This window comes from Bubalus kerabau, chromosome 17, assembly GCF_029407905.1.
Source record: "Bubalus kerabau isolate K-KA32 ecotype Philippines breed swamp buffalo chromosome 17, PCC_UOA_SB_1v2, whole genome shotgun sequence".
Lineage (NCBI taxonomy): Eukaryota > Metazoa > Chordata > Mammalia > Artiodactyla > Bovidae > Bubalus > Bubalus kerabau.
Window position 1 is genome coordinate 29,542,049 of NC_073640.1, and position 20,206 is coordinate 29,562,254.

General features: G+C 50.0%; 1 protein-coding gene across 7 annotated transcripts; it reads right to left on the minus strand.

Moving 5' to 3' along the window:
* Window positions 1-3,288: 3,288 nt before the first annotated feature.
* On the minus strand, window positions 3,289-16,520 carry SLC38A7 (solute carrier family 38 member 7). 7 transcript variants are annotated; one of them, XM_055552596.1, is made up of 12 exons: window positions 15,809-16,461; window positions 15,278-15,396; window positions 14,282-14,706; window positions 13,352-13,550; window positions 12,979-13,123; window positions 11,980-12,078; window positions 10,838-10,898; window positions 10,526-10,640; window positions 9,049-9,196; window positions 8,302-8,501; window positions 7,401-7,455; window positions 3,289-5,067 (listed from the first exon to the last, which is right to left on the minus strand). In XM_055552596.1, exons 3-12 carry the CDS (start codon window positions 14,549-14,551, stop codon window positions 4,962-4,964), a joined length of 1,398 nt encoding a protein of 465 aa, XP_055408571.1. In that variant the 5' UTR covers window positions 14,552-14,706; window positions 15,278-15,396; window positions 15,809-16,461; the 3' UTR covers window positions 3,289-4,961. The 7 variants fall into 7 exon arrangements, with proteins under 7 accessions (XP_055408571.1, XP_055408570.1, XP_055408576.1 ...); XM_055552595.1 differs by lacking the exons at window positions 15,278-15,396; window positions 15,809-16,461 and adding an exon at window positions 16,471-16,520; XM_055552601.1 differs by lacking the exon at window positions 15,278-15,396 and having other exon boundaries at window positions 14,543-14,706.
* Window positions 16,521-20,206: the final 3,686 nt, after the last annotated feature.

Sequence of the window (20,206 nt, forward strand, 5' to 3'; positions counted from 1 at the left end):
ATGGATTTCTTTCTGATGTTTACTATGAGAACTTGGTAGAACTTCAGGTAAAAAGTCTCAAAGTATGCCTCCTTCTCCCAAAAGGACTGGGCTCCTTGGTGTTTTTCTCCCTCTGATTTGTCTGCATTGAACCTCCAGAAATTCATCAATTACAGTTTAGGTTCCCTTACTCTGGCATTGACTCCCACAGAGGTTTCTGCTTGTGGGTTTCTGCTCTGTATTTGTGTCTCTCTTCAATTTGAGGGGTAGGGGTGTGCCTTATAGTCTGATGTATCTTACACATTTTAGAAGAGTTGACTTTTTGGTTTGTTCAGCTTTTTACTTGTTAGGATGGAGTGGCCACTTCCAAACTTCTTAAATGCTGGACTCTAGGAAACACATCAATTAAATCTCTTTTCTTTTTTTCAATTTCATTTTTAATGGAAGAATATCCAAATAGATTAATCATGTGCCTATTCCTCTCCCCTCTCACCCCACCTCTCAGCAAACATAAAGTATTTGGAGGACAGGGTGTCTGCCTTCTTCCTTCTTCCTGGCTACATTATCTCTGGCCTTCCTCCATATTGACTGAAAAATTTTTCATTGTATCACAGCAGTGAATTACCAAATCTGGATTTGTAATATTGAATCTACATCTAGCACATGTACCTATATAATTAAGATTATTTGACTGGTCTGATTACCCCACTAGGTTGGAGGCCATGATCTAGAAGTGGCCCTGCCCCAGTAGAGGGGTGTCATTCAGGAATGCTAGGCTGCAGATCACTAGGAACCTGAGGGACTCAAGGGACTGGAGCGTCCTCTGAAGCTATAGGCGCCTCTTTTACAGGCTGAAATTATACAAAGGTGCCCTCTACTGACCAAAGGGTTGAACTGTAGTTACACGCCATGCGCCCCCTGCCCTGCTCTTTCTTTCCAGTATGAGGAAATGACCAACATGATCCCTGCTCTCTACCAGGCACTTCACATATATTATACCATGTGTCCTTGGATTTTTAATATTTTCATCTACAAGATGGGCACCATAACTCCTACTTCATAGTTGAGGAAAGTGGGGTTCCTAGAAGTGAACTGATTTCCTGAGTTACCAGTGTAAAGAGGTATTGCTCAGATCTAAGCCAGCTCTGTCTGAAGCCAAAGCCTTTGCTTTGTCTACCAGTCCCCTGATACTCAAAGTGCGGTCCAAGGACCAGCATGGGCAAAACTGGGAGCATTTACAATGCAGACTGAAGCCCCACACCATATCTACTGAATCAGAATTTGTATCCTAAGGAGATAAAAAAATTTTTAAGTACATTAAAGTTTGAGAAATATCCTGACTCCCAGGAAGTGTTAGGGGCAACTTGGCATGTGGCCTCCTGAGGAGAAACTGAGTTTTCACATTTCTTCTGTAAATGTGGATTTCTGGTCATAAAGCACTTGTCATTTTTTCATGTACTTTCTTGACACTGGCTCTCCTTTATCCTGGGAGGTAAATAAGGTCAGTGATGATCAGTCCCACATTAGAGATCGAGAAACAGAAGCTCAGAGATGGAAAGTGACTTGCCCAGAGCCACTGGCCAGCTGACATCCCACCACTTGATGTGGTTTGGCTGGAGGGTAAGCCAGCGGTTCCAGGATCTAATGTTGGTGCTGGCATGAGGGTTGGAAGTTCCTAAGCTTGTGTTCTGGTGTCAGAAGTCACCAGGCCAAGAACCCTTTGCTCACTTGTTCATTCATGCACGGCAAGAGGGCTGTCTGGCTCCAATATTACTTCTTGTGTGTCCTTGGGTAAACCATTGTAACATCTCTTAGCTTTTACTTCTGCATAGAGTTGTCATGAAGACCAAATGTGAATGATTCAAGTGCTAGCACAAAGTAGGAAATCAGCAAGTGTTAGCTGATGTTCATTCATTCACGCAAACTATTGAACACTTGCTAAGCGTGTTCCAGGCACTGGCTAAGATAACTGACGGGTAAGGGAGATGTGCCTGCCCCCATGGAATTTACAGTCTAATGGGGAAGGAAGACAGACACTGATTAAGTACTTACAAGTCTTGGCTACAATGGATGAATGGATGAATTTGGCTATTTGTTTGCCTATAGCCTAGATGTAAGCTTTTCTTCCCTCTGTTTATTCAGAGAAAGTGAAACCACTCTCAAGCACTTGGCCCACTAAGCAAGTGTGAAGTGTGGCCCAAAGCTGTCCCACCTGTGTAGTCTTTTTTATTTGGCGGCATAGCATGTGAAATCTTAGTTCCCTGACCAGGGACTGAACCCATGCCTCCTGCAGTGGAAGCTTGGAGTCTTACACCCTGGACCACAGGGGAGTCCCCCACCTGTCTAGTCTTGCATCATGTTTCCTCCTTGGAGAGAGTCCTCATCTCCACCAGGAGGGAAGGATCTTTGCAAAATAGCTGAGCAGGGATAGAGAGTGTGAGAGGGATAGAGAGTGTGGGAGAAGGTGAGCTGGTTAGACTTTTAAGTCTAAAGGGGCAGCCATTGATGACTGAAGCCATCCCAGAATGCTCTGCTCTCCTCTGTGACTCCCCCACACCCTGGCCATGCTCCACCAACAATGGCCACTTTCCAGTTCCTCAAACCACCATGTTCCTCCCACCTTTGCAAATGCATTTCCCATGGCCTGCAAAGGTCTCCCCACCTCTTCACTTAGTTCATTCCTACACACCCTTCAGAGGCCAGCTCATATGTCACTTTCCTTAGGAAACCTTCCTTGACTCTCCAGAGAAGCACCAGACCCCCAAATGTAACATTCTGTATTTTCCCTTCTTGGCATGTATCACAATTTGTGTGTTTATATTTGTGACGACTTGCTAAGCAAAGGGAGAGCAGAGCTGGTGTGTTTTGCCAAGTAGCTTCTCCCCAGCACTTGAGCACAGTGTCTGGCTCCTCAACTGGGACAACGGGGCCTGCTCTCAACACCAGCCTCTGAAAGGACAAAGCGGGGATGCTCAGGAGTTTGAAGCTCACCCCAAAACCTGAGGTTGGCAGGGGGACATACAACACAGAGGCCAATGTGCGCCTGCACAGGAGGGGTGTGAGCCCAGGCAGAGTCCGAAGTCAGCGGGCAAAGGCTGATGGGATGTGGAAGAAGGCAGAGGTGTCCAGAACCACTTGAGGTTTCTTGCTCGGTAAAGGGAGTGCAGTGGGCCTGTTCTCAACTCAAGGGTCATAGATAGTGAAGCCAAAAGGCGCTTGCCACATCCCAGCCCCTACCGCCCACCCCAGTCTGTCTTCCTTCTGCCAGTGGCCTGGACTGTCCCCAGTGTCAGACACAGACCACGCAGCTCAGCAGCACAAGTCCCTTTTTATTAACCATCCTTCCCGGTCTGAATGTGCACAAGTAAAAAAGAAACAGTAAAATGCCCAGCCAGGGAGGGCAGGGGAAGGGGCTCCTGAGGTTATTAGGCCAGATTCCAGCTCATTTCCCCCTTGCAGACCCCCACCCGTGATTGAAATGCAATATGAGGCGGCGGTACAGCCCTGCTGATGTCCATCCTCCCAACCTTGTCCAGATGGGTGCTGGCGGGGCCTGGTGCTGTGTAGCAGGCTGAGAGAAGACGGCCACGTGGGCCTGGCCCTGGGGGAGCCTAGAGGGGATGTGAAGAGGGGCAAGTCACCTGGGCTGGGGCTGAGCAGAAGTCTATGTGGCTCCAGCCAGCCTCTGCTTCTGGTATCTCACTGCCCTGAGCACATGGGTCCCTCTCACCCCCACTTCTCCATTCAGAGGTTCTGGGCAGGAAGAGCCAGGGAAAATGCTGAGTGTTCCAGGCAGAGAAAGCCTGATTCGGTGCCTGGGGTTGGCCTGAGTAGCCAAAGTGTTCAAAATATGAAGGCAGAGAATATCCCTCCTCACCTCGCGTGGGGCACAACCTAGCTATGTCCTAATGTGATTGACAGGCCTCCGAGGCCAGGCTTGGAGGACACGTGGAGCTGAGGAAGAGGACAAGGGAGGGTTTGGTCCATCCCACTCCCATACTTAGGAGAGCAGGAGAGACTGAGCTCCATAGGAAAATGGTGTGGGGGAGAAGAGGAGATGGGGGAAAGGAGCAGACAAGATCCAGACTGGAAGGGAAACATCTAGGCCAGCATGACTACACTCAAATGTTGTCCAGACAATGACATGTCAGCTGCCTTTTTTGTCTCATCTCCGGGTACCAGGCTGGGGTTGACATGGAGGGCAGGGAGAAGAGAAGCAGCCACTGAAAGTGAAGATACCAGACACAGTCACCTTGATCCTCACGAGCCCAGCCCACGTGGCATTTCCAGCCTGCTCCATCACCCATTCTTGGGCTTTTGTCCCATTTTTTTTTTCTGGTCACACCTCGCAGAATGTGGGATCTTAGTTCCCTGACAGGGATTGCACCTGTGCCCCCTACATTGCAAGCAGAGTCTTAACTACTGGACCACCAGGGACGTCCCCACTCTTGTTACTTTGAAAGAGGGGCCCCCCTGGAATCTAAGAGAGAAAGCAGACTCCCCACTGTGGGGTGAGTTCAGGGAGTACTCACAGCACCGTGGCACGGGGTGGCTTCTGGCCCCTGGCTCAGAGCTGGGCTGGCACCGTTTGTAAACATTAGACTTGGTGATGTCTGGGATGGAGGAGCAGAGGGATGCCTGGACCACAGGTCTGGGTAAAGAGGCAGGGCAAGACCCCAAAAGCCTTGGGAAATGTCAATCAGCCACGGGCAAGAGGGCTCTCAGGCTCTCCGCAGGCCCAGGAGGCAGTGGACAGGCATCCATCTACCTGCCTTGGTGCACTCATATGCTTTTAGGTTACCTCTGGCACTTGCGGGAGGAAGCCGCTGGTGGCTGGGCTGCCGACACACAGGAGCAAGTGCTGAGTCCTGGGGTGATGAGCAGAGCCTCTACTCAGGACAGGCTTCTCTGTGGAGGAGGGGACCTCTCGGTGCACACTCTTTCTCCAGAGGCAAGTCAGGCTGAGTTCTTTCTTTGGAGACCTACCAACACTCTTTACCCATGGCGTCCAGGCATGGAGAAGTCGAGAGATGGAGGAGGGGAGGAGGTTCTCCTGTGGCATGAGACTTCCTCCTACCATCCACGGCACTGCCAGGATGGGGGAGCAGGAAGGGAGCTGAGTTTGAACTGTCCACAGGGGTGGGGTCTGATTTCACCCCACAACTGTTCCTGGAAAAGGATGTGTGGATGTCATCCCACCAGTGGAGGGGAATGATGCCGGGCCCAGGGTGGTCCTGAAGCTCTATGAGATGGGTTCCTGGGTCTAACAACAAAGGCCAAGAATTCTCTGGGAGGCAGTGGTTACGCCAAAAGATCCACAAAAATGGCGTTGGCTGTGGTCTGGCCAAAGATGAAGGCTCCCAGTGTGACCAAGAGGACTCCGTAACTGACCATCGCCCACCAGCTGTAGAGCAGAGGGTGAGAGAGGGCCTGGTCAGTCAACCACTCATGACGCTGCAGACTCTCATATATATGTAAATGTATGTACTAAGTCACTTCAGTCGTGTCTGAAGTCATGACTCTTTGTGACCCTATGGACTGTAGCCAACCATGCTCCTTTGTCCCTGGGATTCTCCAGGCAAGAATATTGGAGTGGGTTGCCATGTATCAGTTAATTACTGTAATCACTTATACCACTTTTCCTGTGGGTAGAGCACTTCCTACTTCTCAACAGCTTTCACACAAGCTGTGGGGCTGGGTGTATGACTCCTAGACCATGGGTAAGGAGACCAAGACCTAATGCGATTAGCTGACTGGTCACAGGAGACCAAGGGCAGGACCAGAATTAGAATGTATGTCTCCTGATGGGAAAGATGGTCAGGAAAAAGCAAGTCACATGAAGTGATCCATTTTATTAAAAAATAAGTCAAAAGCATCTGCAAACTTATGTATATCAAAAACAGCTGCAGGGTTATAACTGGATTTTTTTTTTTAGGCCTTACCACATGGCATATGGGATCTTAGTTCCCTGATTAGGGATCAAACCCATTCCCCCTGCATTGGAACAACAGAGTCTTAACCAGTGGACTGCCAGGGAAGTCCCCACAATAATTTTCTGTTTGTTTTTTTTTAAAGCATGCAACCTGGTCATAACCTCTCTACCATTCAGGAATATGTACATATTAAAAACAATGCAGTGTTTTGCAAAATGTGGCCTGTACATACAATGAATATTATTCGGCCTTAAAAACAAAGGACATTCTGACTCATGTTACAACAGACAGACCTTGAGGACATTATGCTAAGTGCAAGCAGCCAGGTACAAAAAAAACCAAATACAATTCCAGTTACAGGAAGTACCTAGAAGAGTCAGATTCACACAGAAAATAGAATGCTGGTTGCCAAGGGCTGGGGTGAAGGGGAACAGGCAGTGACTGTTTAATGGGTACAGAGTTTCAGTTTAGGATGATGCAAGAGTTCTGGAGATGGCTGGTGGTTACACAAAAATATGAACAGAATAACTACTGAACACTTTAAAAAGGTAAAATTTTTTTAAGTGTAGTGTTTTGTTTTCAATAGACTAAGAAATATTGAAAAGGCCTCTATGTACTGTGCTGGCAGGGATATGGGGAACAGGGCACTTTCTTTCACTGCTGCTGGGACTCGGACTGGTACTGCCTCTTGAGAGGGTAATTTGAACCCATGTGCCAAAGTGAAAATGAGCATGCTTTGTGATAAAGCAACTTCCTTCTAAGAACTGATGACACTAAGATCCTTGAACAGGTGTGCCAAGGTGTATGTGCAGAAGTGTGTTCACATTCAGGACACACTCAAACAACAGACTCTACAGCCACTGAAAAAGGAAGCAGTCAATCCTGTGTGGACAGAGAGCAATCTCCAAGATACACGGTTAAGTGAAAAAAAGCAGGGGGTGGAAAAGTGTGTCTGGCTTGAAATAATTTTTGGAAAAAAACCTAACCAGACACAAAAACCCATGTGTCTGTGTATACACATGCATCACTTTGTGTACACAGACATCCGTGCACACACAGCAACAGTCTACAAGGGCACAGGCCATGCTCATGACATGATCTCTCTCAGGAGAAGGGAGAGGGCGGTGGGGAAGGATGGACTTCCACATTTTTCTCTAAAGTCCTTCAGAAGTGTTTGAACTGTTACAACTAACACGTTACTCATTTTAAAAGAAGTATTTTAAGGAACTTCCCTGGTGGTCCAGTGGCTAAGACTCCATGCTCCCGAAGCAGGGGGCCTGGGTTCGATCCCTGGTCAGGGAACTAGATCTCACATGCTGCAACTAAGACCCAGCACAGCCAAATAAATAAATAAATATATATTTTTTAAACAGTATTTTAGAAACTCCTGTTTTCAAAGTACACAGGTCTCCTGATTCTGACCAGTTTAAAGGGTACCTCCCCGTCCAGCACCTCCCCAAGAGGCCCACAGGCTGGGCCCTGCTTTACCTGGCTGGCTTGACTTCTTCCATCTCAGAGAGTTTGGCTTGAATGAGGCACAGCCCTGGAAGAGAAGAGGTGGCTCTTGAGAGCTTGGCTGGGTTCCCCCTGTCACAGGCCAGCCTCCACATTTGCCAGGAGACAGGGGAGGTGGATGGAGAAAGGCCTGTGTTTCCTCCTCCACATTTTCCATCTCTGCCTCCACTCTGCACCCAGCTGGAAGCCTGGCAACTGGGTTTCCAGGAGAGGTCCTTGGGTGGCACATAAGACCTCGAGCTAAAGGGGCAGCACTGGGAGGCGACTTTGTGGTGCCCTCACTGCCGAGCTTTCCCAATGCACGTCTGAGCAGGTGTGGCCCCCTGGCTCCAGGCCAAGTGGCAAGGGCCTTCCAGCTGGCCTCTTGGGTAGAAATAAGCTGGATATAGGCAGAACTCATGACTGGGCAGACAGGACAGTTTCCCAGGGATCTGGTGGCAGACTGTCTGAAACTCAAGTCTCCCAACCTCCGTGTCAGGGTGCCACTGCCAGACCCTAATTACCCTGTGGTGGGCTGACCCAGTCAGATCCCTGACAGTCATGGAGGAACAGATTCTTGAAATAAGAGTTAAGACTATATAGACTGTGGATCTGGACAGACTTCGGTTTGAAAAGATTCTATTCTTCTTTAGTTGAGTTTGTTAACCTCTAGGGAAGTTTGTTACCCTCTCTGAACCTCACACTGCCTCATGGGTAAAATGGAGATGACAATTACACCTTCTCTGCAGGAGGTGATGCTCAAACAGGGGTTCCCACAGAGCCTGAAGGTGACTGATAAATGCTGGTGATTATTCTCCCCCGCAGGTGAGCAAGACAGGAGCTGAGGCCAGGAGGGTCTGGGAGTGAGTGCTGTGGGGACACCGGGGGTCCACACCTGGGAAGACAAAGATGAAGCAGGCGGCCAGGCCTCCGATGACTGAGATGACCTTGCCGATGTCAGGGATGAAGAGCGCCAGCAGCAAGGTGAGCAAGAACCAGACCAGCGTCTGAAGCACTCGCCGCCGCCGCTCCCGGCCCACGTCCTCCTCCACCGGCATGCCCTGGTAGCGCAGCCACAGGCCTTCGATCACCGCCCTGCCCACAAAGAGAGGGGCTCAGAGGCGTACCTGCTGACAGTGCCCCCCCCACTCCAACCATGGAGCCAGACCCCCAACTGGATGAACTGTAGGTAAGACAATCCCTGGGCCTCAGTCTCCTCTTCTGCGAAATGGGTCTAGTGGCATTCTTCTCAGGGTTGCCATGAGGACCGGATGGGATGGTGAATGTGAAAGACTGAGTGCCTTGCCTGGTCCAGAGTTTGCACACCCCATGGGAACTGATTCCACTAGACTCCTGGAAAGGGAGGGTTTGGGGTATCGAGAAGACAGGGTGTTCAGGAAGGGACCTGGATTAGAGGTTCTCAGAGGACTCACAGACTGTCCTGGTGACTCTGGGACAAAGGTGGCCCCCTAAGACATGGCTGGGGGTGCTTGCAGGGCCATCCTAGGCACTGACTGTTTCCTAGGGGCTTCAGTGTCTCCCTCTATAAAATGGATGATTCACAAGGCCCAAGGCCGTGTTCAAAGGGCATCCAGGGGCCCTGGTGAGAAGCACCACCTTCGAGGGGTGGGGGGGGGCTCACCGTCCGCAGAAGTGCAGGATCGGGTAGGAGGTGAGCACACTCAGGATGATGAAGGCGCGGGCCACAGCCACAGCCATGTCTTCTGACGGGTAGGACAGGAGCACGTCAGGGTCCACGGCGTCTCCAAAGGTCAGGAAGCCGCAGATACCTGAGGGCGGGGACGAGAGGGCTGGGTCAGAGCGACCCTGGGAGGGTTAGGGAGAGGGACCGTCCCTTGCTCACTCCAGCAGCAGATGGGGAGGTGACAGACCAGCCCTGGAGGCTAAGACTGAGGCTTAGAAGGGTGTCGGGGCTGGCCTCAGAAGCCCTCTTCCCTGCCTTCTCACATTCCCCACACCCACACTGTTAACCTCTTTGATCTTGAACTCCCCCAGCAGTTCCTGTCTCAGAGCTTCTGCATTAACTTCTGTCTGCCCATCTCCTCATCATTCAGGTCTCAGCTCAGAGGTCCCTCCTCATCCACAGTGACCCCCAACCCCAGGCACTCTCTAGACATCACCTTGTTCTCTTTTCTTCACAGTGTTCCTCTGAGGTTCCCTACCCCCCCCCCCCCACTTGTTTATCATCTGTCTCCCTCAACTAGTAAAAACATGAACTCCAGGAGAACATGGGCTCTGCCTATTTGCCTCCCTTGTTCTTGGCTCCCTATTCCTGGCTGTATCTGCAGAGGCTAGTACAGAGCTGGTCCTGAGACCCATCTGTGGGTGCAATCACTGGGCCATTCTTCTTGGTCTCCCAGTCCTGCTCCCTCATCCACACCATTCTCCACAATACGCGGAGCCAACCCTTCTCCGAGCCACACCCCTGCTGAAAACGCTTCCTCTCTGGCTCCCATCAGTCCTCAAGGGTCTGGCTGTGCTCCCCGTTTGGTGGTGCTGCCCACCACCCACCCCCACAGCTTGCTCCGCAGACCTTCTTCTGTCCTGGCCTCAGGGACTCGGCATTTTCTTGTTCCTCTGTCTAGAATGCTTTCCCCCCGGGCTCTTCAGATTCTAGCTCCTTCTCATGGTTTGGGCTTCCCCAGATGCCACCTCCTCTGAGGGGAGCCGTCTGTGATTCGCCCCCTAAAGCCAGCCCCACTCACATCCTTCCTGGTTCACTGTTACTGCGGCACGCATCTGGATTTCCTTACTGATTGCCGGTTTACTGCTATAAGACTGTCTCTCCGAATAGACTGTCAATTTCATGCAAGCAGGACCAGACCTCTATCTGTCTATGGCATCCCCTCCATGCTGAGAACGTTCCTGGGACTGACTGACTAGGCACCCACTGACAGCTGCTGAATGAATGCATGCATGCATCTCTCATTTGGGCGGGAGGAGGCCCAAGGAACCCCAAGTTCAAGCCAATACCAACAGAAGTATTTGACGTGCTGGGAATGCAGGGTTAAGCCCAGGAAATCCTGGGCCAGAGGACTTGGCGATGAAAATGGAGAGTGGAAGCCCTCTAAGCCTGGCCCTCAGAGGGAAGCACTCACCTGTGCCCATGTAGACAGCGAGGGCGATGACCATGGCGGCTGTCACTACGCCACCCCAGGTCTTCACCTTGGGCCGCCGCATGCTGTTGAAGACGGGTACGCTGCTCACATGACACTGTCAGGGTGAAGGGCAGGGTCAGGGTGTGCAAGTGACCTCATACCAAGGACAAAGGGCAAAGTCCTGGGACTCCCACTCAGCTCCCCCTTCCAGGACCACCCCCACCACCACCCTGCCTGTCCCACCGATAATGTGGACTCCATCCCAGGATGGGGAGTGAGCTAAGGGAACAAAAGGGACCTTGAAACTGGCACCTGAAATCCAAAGCAGATGGTGGGCATGGCATTGAACACGGCTATCCAGGAAGCTGGCCTGCTGACAGACACACAAGATGCTGCTGCCCATGAAGCCCTCGGAGTCCCCAACTGCCCCACGCCGTTACTCTTCAGTCAGCCCCCCACAGCCCCCACCAGCCAGCGACACACATTACCCCCACACAAGTGTGGAGCTGGGAGAGGACACACTTCACAGGTCAGTAAACTGAGGCTCTGGAAGGCCCTCCTGGGACTCAAATCCAGAAGTTCTGGTTCTTGCACTTGGGCTTCTGCTTCTTTGGTTTGTTCCTTTCAAGAAAAAGGAAACCAAACTTCCTCCCCAGTGGTAAAAAATACACCTTGCCTGCCAATGCAGGAGACATGGGTTTGATCCCTGGTCCAGGAAGAGCCCATATTTCGAGGAGCAACTAAGCCTAGGAGCCACAACTGCTGAGCCCACATGCTGCCACTACTGAAGCCTGAGCCTGTGCTCCGCGACAAGACAACAGAGAAGCCACTGTAAGAGAAGCCTGTGTGCCGCAACTAGCGAGTAGTCCCCACCTGCCACAACTAGAGGAAAGCTCTAGAAGCAATGAAGACCCAGCACAACCAAAAATAAATTAATTAATTTAAAAAAGTTTTAAAGCTTTAAAAAAAAAAGAAACCCTTTAAAAAAAAAAATGAGAAAATTGATTCATTTTCACAAAGAAGATACAGGTAAGCACATGTTGAAAAAATGTGTGGTTCCACCTTGGCAGGATCTATAACCCAAGGCCCAGTCTCACACTGGCTCATCTGTTGTACGTCAATGGCAAAGTGGCCCTCATCTCTGGTTCTTACTCTTCTCTCCAGTAAAAAGAGATCAGGACCTCTTGTCTCCTTCCTACAATGACCAATGAGTCAAACCCCTAATGAGCCTTGGGATTTTTTTTTTTAATGTATTTATTTGGCTGTGCCAGGTCTTAGTCATTAGACGTGGTATTTAGTTCCCTGACCAGGGGCCCCCTGCATTGGGGGCATGGAGTCTCAGCCACTGGACCACCAGGGAAGTCTCCTGTGTGGCTTTTTGATGCCTGACCTAATACCTCCTGGGGCCCAAGTGCAGCTTCTACCCTGTGTGCCTCCTGGGGGCCCTCCCTCACCTATTCAGGATGTCTGCTGGGGTCATCTCTTTATCAGGCCAGATGTATTTGATGATGATGATGGCAGTGACATACCAGGTACCCACGACGCTCAGGAAGCTGCCAGAAAGGATGAATTAAGCCTCCTCCTCCCTAGTCCCAGCTGCCTCTTCTTCGATTCTATCCCCAGGGACATCCATCCTCCACCTTAGTGACCAAAAGTGTCTAAGGAACCAACTGGGAGATCATTCCAAACAAAGACTTAAGAAGTGCATGAGAAATAAATTTCAAAGAAACAAGCCACAGTTAGGAAGCCAAGAGGGGACCAGACTGACATGTGTGTCCACTGGGAAATAAGGTGGTTCAGCTCCATAGCTCAGGGACTGCAGCAGGGGGCGCTGGGCTTCAAAGCACATCTGCTACTTCAATCAGAGCAGCCCAAGTATGGCCAGAATTGCAAGCAGGGCCTTTGAGAAGCGGGAAAGGCTGGAGGGAGAAGGCTCCAAGGCACTAATACCAGAAAGTCAACATTAAAGGGAACCTTGGAGACACTGAGCATGACCCCTTCAATTAAGGATCACAGCAAACAGGTTAGAATCCCTGTTTTTCAGACTCTGAGCCAAGAAGCTAGTCCCTTCCCTTCACACTGAGCTGCATGGAAAATGCTGTAAAGCTAACAATCCCAAATGATCAAAAAATCTCATGCTTTGTGAGAAAGACAAGGCCCAGGCCAGGAGAGGCCTTCACATTCAGGATTACTATCCGTCCCTTCTTGGACAAGGACGTTTGGAACTGATGCTCCCATGGATGCAAAGAGCCACTGTCTCCCTAGCTGCTGACACAAAAGGAACGTCTTCTGCAAGAACCTCTGCAAGCCCTGGTCTGTCTCTGCCTTGTCCCCTCTTTCTGCCCCGGAGGCAAGGTGGCATGGAGGAGAGGGGTTCCCCTGCTGCCCTTGGGTGTCTGACTGCCTGTGACCAGAACTGCTGTCCAGTGCAGGCTGGGGTGGGGCCTCCAAACCTGGCATATTTCTGGAAGCCGATCTCCCTGGGGATGGAGAGGGGCAGGATGAAGAGGAAGGCAGTGAGGCTGATGGTGAACTTGCGGTCTGTGTACCAGGGGCTGCCGCCGGGCCCCTCAGGCTCCTTTGCCATCACAGCTATAACTGCAGAGGGAGGAAGGAGGGAAGGTGATGCCAGGCTCCCGCAGGGTATGGTCCTCCACCTCTGCCGGGATCTCCAACTGTCTCATGGGCCCAGCAGCCAGCAGGGAGGATTCCCAGATGAATGCCGGGCCCGGGCCTTGGGTGGGTATTCCATGCTCTTCCCCGCCCACCGCAGGATCCCCAGGGCCAAGGGGGAGGGATGAGGTGGATACTGAGGGGGGACCTCACTCTTGTCCTGCTGGTCCCCGATGATGATGAGGAAGGCGATGCAGGTCCCGAAGGTGTAGGTGGCAATGGCGACCTCACACAGCACGCCTGTCAGCTTGCCACACACAGCCCACACCACCTCCTGGTAGGTCCTCTCATTGCTGGCCTGGGAGCAGTAGGCCAGGATGACGAGGCCACTGATGATGAAAACCAGCATGGCCTGCAGGCAGGGTGGAGCAAGAGTGTGTGGGAAAGGCCTGGCAGCAAAGAGCAGCCTGGTTTTGCTCAGCATTTACTGGCCTGGTGCCCAAAGTCCATTTGGCAAATGAGCCTTATCCTGCAGGGTAATTTTAATAGATTACTGGAATCGGCATTTTCCTTAAAGACAAAAACTTTTGAGGAAAATTTCAAACATCGCTCAAATCTCAAATTCAAAAATCATCAATTCAGGGACTTCCTTGGTGGGGCAGTGGTTAGGACTCCATGCTGCCGGTGCAGGGAGGGCAGGTTCAATCCCTGGTGGGCAACTAATATCCCACATGCTGTGTGGTGTGGCCAAAAGATTAAAACCAAAAAAATCATCAATTCAAGACCAGTCTTGTTTCATCTCTTCCCTCTCCCACTCTGGATTATGTTGAAGAAAATACAAAGTATTGTATCATTTCATCAGCAAATATTTCAACATGCAGTTCTAAAAGGTGTGGGCCCGCTTTAACCACATAAATATTAAATACGCAATTGATGTTTGAAATTCCCTAATTGCTAGGAAGGCTTCTCATCTGGCCTCAAAGGAAAGAATGCTACAGTAGTTTAATAATGTCAGCCATGTGTGGCTGAGGGGAGAGTGATTAGCATGTGTCACTGACCACTCCTGATCCAGAGCACCCCTTTTGAGGCTAGGAGCCCAGACCCACCACTCTGCATTTCTGCCTGCCAGGCCCCCTCACTCACCATCTGCAACGTGATGCCGGCTGCCACGCCCCCGGCAGTGCTGAAGGCTGCCGGGAAGTTGAGTAGCCCCGCGCCCAGGCAGGCATTGACAACGATGAAGATGGCTCCAAGTGTGGAAGTGGTGCCTCCGCCCACACCCCCAGGAGGGGCCTCCCCCTCACTCTTGGGGGCTATGTCCACAGAGGGACTCTGCAGCAGACGGGCACGCTCCCCAGAGTCTGTGCTTATGCCCCATTCGCCAAGGTCTCTGTTGATGCTGACCTGGGCCATGGCCCCTGGAGTCCTGTTCCCGCAGGGTCTGTGGGTTCTGTCTCACGGCCTCATCCGCTGGGGAACTGAGGGAACACACCTTCAGCTGGAAGGGTGGCTCCAGCCTGTGTGGGGCTGTTATCCTAGGAGGCCTGTGGGTTTCAGCTCTCCTAAACCTAGATGGGAAAGGCAGGTATACTGTTATCTCAAGATAACAACTTCCCCAAGATCAGATGGCTGAGATCCAAACCCAGGTGTGCCAGTGTGTGGATCACTGCACTGGGTGCCACAGGGTAATGGCAGAGACAGAAAGGTGTGAGACGCAACTCCTGCCTGCTTCAGGCTCATGGACTGATCAGGTAAGTACGACACAAACCCAGAAGAGAGGGGTACCGACATGTCAGCACTAGAGGCCGTGCGTGCATCAAGCAGGAGTGTCATGCACATATCTTATCTCATTCATTCCTTAGATTACAGTGGTCATAAGGTTCAGAGAGATCAAATCACTCATTCAGGATCACACAGTAGTAAGCTACAGAGGAAGATTTAGATCCAAATCTGTCTGGCTTCCCAACTGGTTTCTATACCGCAGGGTCTGAAGAACAATCCTCACCTAGAACTGTGGGTATTTCAGTTTCTTACAGCCCAGCATACCTCCCTCCAGCCCAGAGTCTAAATGCTGTGGAGCTTTCAAAGCCCTTCAAAATTTCAGTGAGGATTTAAATTCTCTTCTCCCACATGACTGACCTCACCACTGCCCATCACAGACGCATTCCATCTCATGCCCCCAACACACTGGGGGGTCTAAAATGTCTACTGAGGCCTCTTGGGTGGTCTGATTCTTGCCATGGCTCCTCCTGTGATGGCTGAACAAAGTTGGGAGCTGTAAAGTTATCACAGGGAAAAGGGGTGTTTGGGTACTCTCAGACATGTCACCAAGCATGCAACCAAGGGACACAGCTCCAGGGAAAATACCTCCCTGCTGGCTTCAAATCCAGAAAGATCAGTCAGATGCCCCAGGGCTTCCTCTTATGCAACTTGCCACCCAGCCAGCAACTCAGCAAAAAATCAAAGCAGTGAATGAGTACTGGAGGCACTTTTGGTCTCAGGCTTCCAGTGTAGCTCCAGAGAGAACCATGTAAAGCAGGTGCTCCCCACGCTGTGAGACCTCGTCCTCCATCCTGCTCACCTCTCAGACACAAGAGGTCTCTGCACTGGTCCGGAATCTCTTAGCCTCCCCTCCCCTCAAATTACTCTGCTCCACGGTCCCCAGCTTACCTGCTCTTTCCACCCTTCTGGCTTTGGTGGACAGAGAGCTATTCCTTATGGCGCCTTCTTCCCCAAACTCTGAGATCTGATTCTCCTCACTTCCCTGTCTGCCTTCAATTTTTTCTTTCTCAAACTTCACCAGTGCTGGTCAACAGAGTGAAGGGAAGTGAGACTCTCTGACTCTTAACTCACAGAGTGAAGCAACAGCTCAGTTAGGGAAACAGACCCACGGAGGGAGAGAGGCTAATGTCCCAGAGGCTCGTTGGCAGAGTCAGAACTAGCAGCTTAATGCCCTCGCCCTCAGGCCAGAGCTGTAACCACAGCGGTAGGCCCCTGAGAGCCCAACGAGAGTAAGTACCCAGGCCAGCCTGGGGCCGAATCCCAGAAATACGAGGGGTCGGCTGCATTGGAAAATGGGCCACGGCCCACCCGGGACAGAGAGTGGGCTGCTGTGTGGTAAACTGTGGAGGGGGTTCCGGGGCTCGACAGGTGGAGACCAGGTAGGGACAGGCCGGGATAAGGTGCGGCAAGGGCCGGCTGACCCCGAGCGGGCGTGGTACAGAGGATGACAGGTCGCAGAGCCCTGCAGCGAGTGAGTAGGGTTCTGCCGCGGTGGGGCCCTTGGGGACCCAGATTCCACCCTCCACCAACCTGTACCTCCTTCCACCTACCTGCGGTCTTTCTAGCCCCGGCCGGCAGTAGAGACACGTGAGCAGCGATCACATGACCGCCGGGGCCGGGGCGGACCGTGGGGCACGCTGGGAGTTGTAGTCTTCTGGGGGCGTCAGTGTTTGACTGTTGTTCAGTCACCCAGTCGTGTCCGACTCTTTCCGACCCCCGTGAAGTTCAGCACGCCAGGCCTCCCTGTCCCTCACTAACTTCCGGAGTTTGCCCAAGTGCATGTTCATTGCATCGGTGAGGCCGTCCAGCCATGTCATCTTCTGACGCCCTCTTTTCCTTCTGCCCTCGATCTTTCCCAGCATCAGGGACTTTTCCAATGAGTCTACCAGCTCTCTAATCCTCATCCCAAAAGCTTTGCCCTCGGTCTTTTCCAGCACCAGGGACTTTTCCAATGAGTCTGCCAGCTCTCTAAATCCTCATCCTGAAAGCACTGCCCCAAACTAGTCCCGGCACCCTGTCCGCCCGTATTTATCCCGTTACTTTTGGTCCCGGGTCCCTGGGCCAAAGCACACACTTCTGCTTCCTTTTAGGAAGAGCTTTGAGAGGTTTGGTCTCTTTGCCAGTCCCGGTGCCCCGTGGGCCCTGGCTGTTGGGCTTCATTGTCCTTCTTTGTTTCCCTTCTTGCCTTCACACCCACGGACAGGGACTCAGGATAGCGAGGGGTCATCTGTACCTCCTTGAGCTGTGGCTGGCCTGAGGGTTGTTCATATTAATAGTTATAACCCCAGAGCCTGGATTCTACAACTGAGAATCTGAGGCATTGGTGTCACTCAAATAAATAAATATTTGTTGAACGAAGCAATCAGTGTCCAGAGCCCTGGCTTCTGTTTCTGGCTGTGTGCCACTTGAAAGTTGCCACATAACCTTTGGCATTCCAACGGTCTCATCTATATTACCTCCTCTCCATGCACCAAAGGTCCTTGCTGGTGAGATTCTGTGTCCTGTTTACCTGGTTTCCCTCAATGGTGACATTTTGCACAATTACAGCACCATATCACAACCAGGATACTGACATTGACTTGATCCACTGATCATGTTTCATCTCCTCAGTCACATTTATAGTTATTTTTGGTGTATATTTAGTTCGATACAACTTAATCATGTGTGGAGTTTACAAATCTACATACACCACATTCAAGATTCTGAATATTTCATTCATCACAGGGATCCCTCCTGTTGCCCTTTTATTAACATGACCACACTCACCTCCCTCCAGCAAGGCCACCCCCTTCTGCAACTCCTCTCAATTACTCATCATGGCAGTCAACTCCATTTCTAAAAGGTTCTGATTTCAAAAAATGTTCTATAAATAGGATCATAAAGTCTGTACATTTTTAGGATTGACTGTTTTTATCCAGCATAACTGCTGGAAGACTCGTGCAAGGAGTATATGTTTTGTTACCGAGTAACAATATTCCGTGCTCTGCGCACAGTTTGTGCAACTAATCACTTTTGAAGGACATCTGAGCTGTTTCAGGTTTTTAAAAACATAAATGATTTTGTTATGATTTATGAATTTTACCACAGAATTCATACTTTCGGTGCCCAGTACAGTGGTTTTTAGTGTATTCAGAGTTTTGCTCATTACCACTACCTAGTATCAGTTCAGTTCAGTTCAGTTGCTCAGTCGTGCCTGACTCCTTGCAACCCCATGAACTGCAGCACGCCAGACCTCCCTGTCCATCACCAACTCCCAGAGTTCACTCAGACTCACGTCCATCGAGTCGGTGATGCCATCCAGCCATCTCATCCTCTGTCGTCCCCTTCTCCTCCTGCCCCCAATCCCTCCCAGCATCAGAGTCTTTTCCAATGAGTCAACTCTTCGTATGAGGTGGCCAAAGTACTGGAGTTTCAGCTTTAGCATCAGTCCTTCCAAAGAAATCCCAGGGCTGATCTCCTTCAGAATGGGTTGGATCTCCTTGCAGTCCAAGGGACTCTCAAGAGTCTTCTCCAACACCACAGTTCCAAAGCATCAATTCTTTGGTGCTCAGCTTCTTCACAGTCCAACTCTCACATCCATACATGACCACTGGAAAAACCATAGCCTTGTCTAGACGGACCTTTGCTGGCAAAGTAATGTCTCTGCTTCTCAATATGCTATCTAGGTTGGTCACAACTTTCCTTCCAAGGACTGTCTTTTAATTTCATGGCTGCAGTCACCATCTGTAGTGATTTTGGAGCACCCCCCCCACCAAAAAAAATAAAGTCTGACACTGTTTCCACTGTTTCCCCATCTATCTCCCATGAAGTAATGGGACCAGATGCCATGATCTTCGTTTTCTGAATGTTGAGCTTTAAGCCAACTTTTTCACTCTCCACTTTCACTTTCATCAAGAGGCTTTTTAGTTCCTCTTCACTGTCTTCCATAAGGGTGGTGTCATCTGCATATCTGAGGTTATTGATATTTCTCCTGGCAATCTTGATTCCAGCTTGTGCTTCTTCCAGCCCAGCGTTTCTCATGATGTACTCTGCATATAAGTTAAATAAGCAGGGTGACAATATACAGCCTTGAGGTACTCCTTTTCCTATTTGGAACCAGACCTAATATCAGAACATTGTTATCACTCACTCCCAAAACCCTGCAACCATTAGCAGCCATTCTCCATTCCTCCCTCTCCCAAGCCCCTGGCAACCACTAATCTACTTTGTGCCCTGCATGAACTGTTTTCAAGATTCATTCATATTGAAGCATATTTTAGTACTTTATTCCTTTTTATTGCTGAGTATTATTACATGTACGTATGTGTATGGCTATATCAAATTTTGCTTATTCATTTGTCAGTTGATTGGACATTTATGGTTTCCATTTTTTGGCTCTTATAAATAATGCCACAGTGAACATTCAGGTACATGTTTTTGTATGCACATTTTATTTATTTTGTATACACATAGAAGTAGAATTGCTGGGTCAAATGGTAACAATGTCTAACCTTTTGAGGAATTGCCAGACTGTTTTCCAAAGCAATTGTCCCATTTTACATTCTGACCAGCAGATGTATAAACGTTCTGTAACTATAACTGCACGTGCGCTCCGTCATGTCCAACTCTTGGCAACTCTGTGAACTACAGTCAGCCAGGTGCCTCTGTCCCTGGGATTTTCCAGGCAAGAATAATGGAGTGGGCTGCTATTTCCTACTCCAGGGGATCTTCCCAAACCAGGGATCGAACTAGCGTCTCTTGTGTCTCCTGCATTGGCAGTGGATGCTTTACCACTGATGCCTGGGAAGTCCATAAGGGTTCTAGTTTCTCTATTTCCGTGAAAACCCTTGCTATTGTCTGATTATAACCATCCTAGTGGGTGTGAAGTGATTCTCATTGTGGTTTTGAGTTGCATTTCCCTGATGACTCATGTTAGCATCTTTTCAATGTGGTTATTAGCTATTAGTATGTCTTCTCTGAAGAAGTGTCTATTCAGACCCCTTTTCCTGTTATTTTTTATTGAGTTGTAAGATTCCTTTATATATTCTTGATATAAATCCCTTGTCAATTATGTGATTTGCAACACTATTCCCAACATGTTTATAAGACTTTAAAAAAAAGAAAAAGTTGGTCTTTCAGTTATTAGATAGAAATAAGCCATTAATTTCTATTAAAATTCTTCCAATCAACATACTCCAATAAAAACTAATTAAAAAAATTTCAACAGCCTAGGAATAAGGAAAAAATTCTCAAAAACAAAATTCTCAAGTTGGTTGAATGAGCTGGACTTTGGTTGTTTAGAGGTAA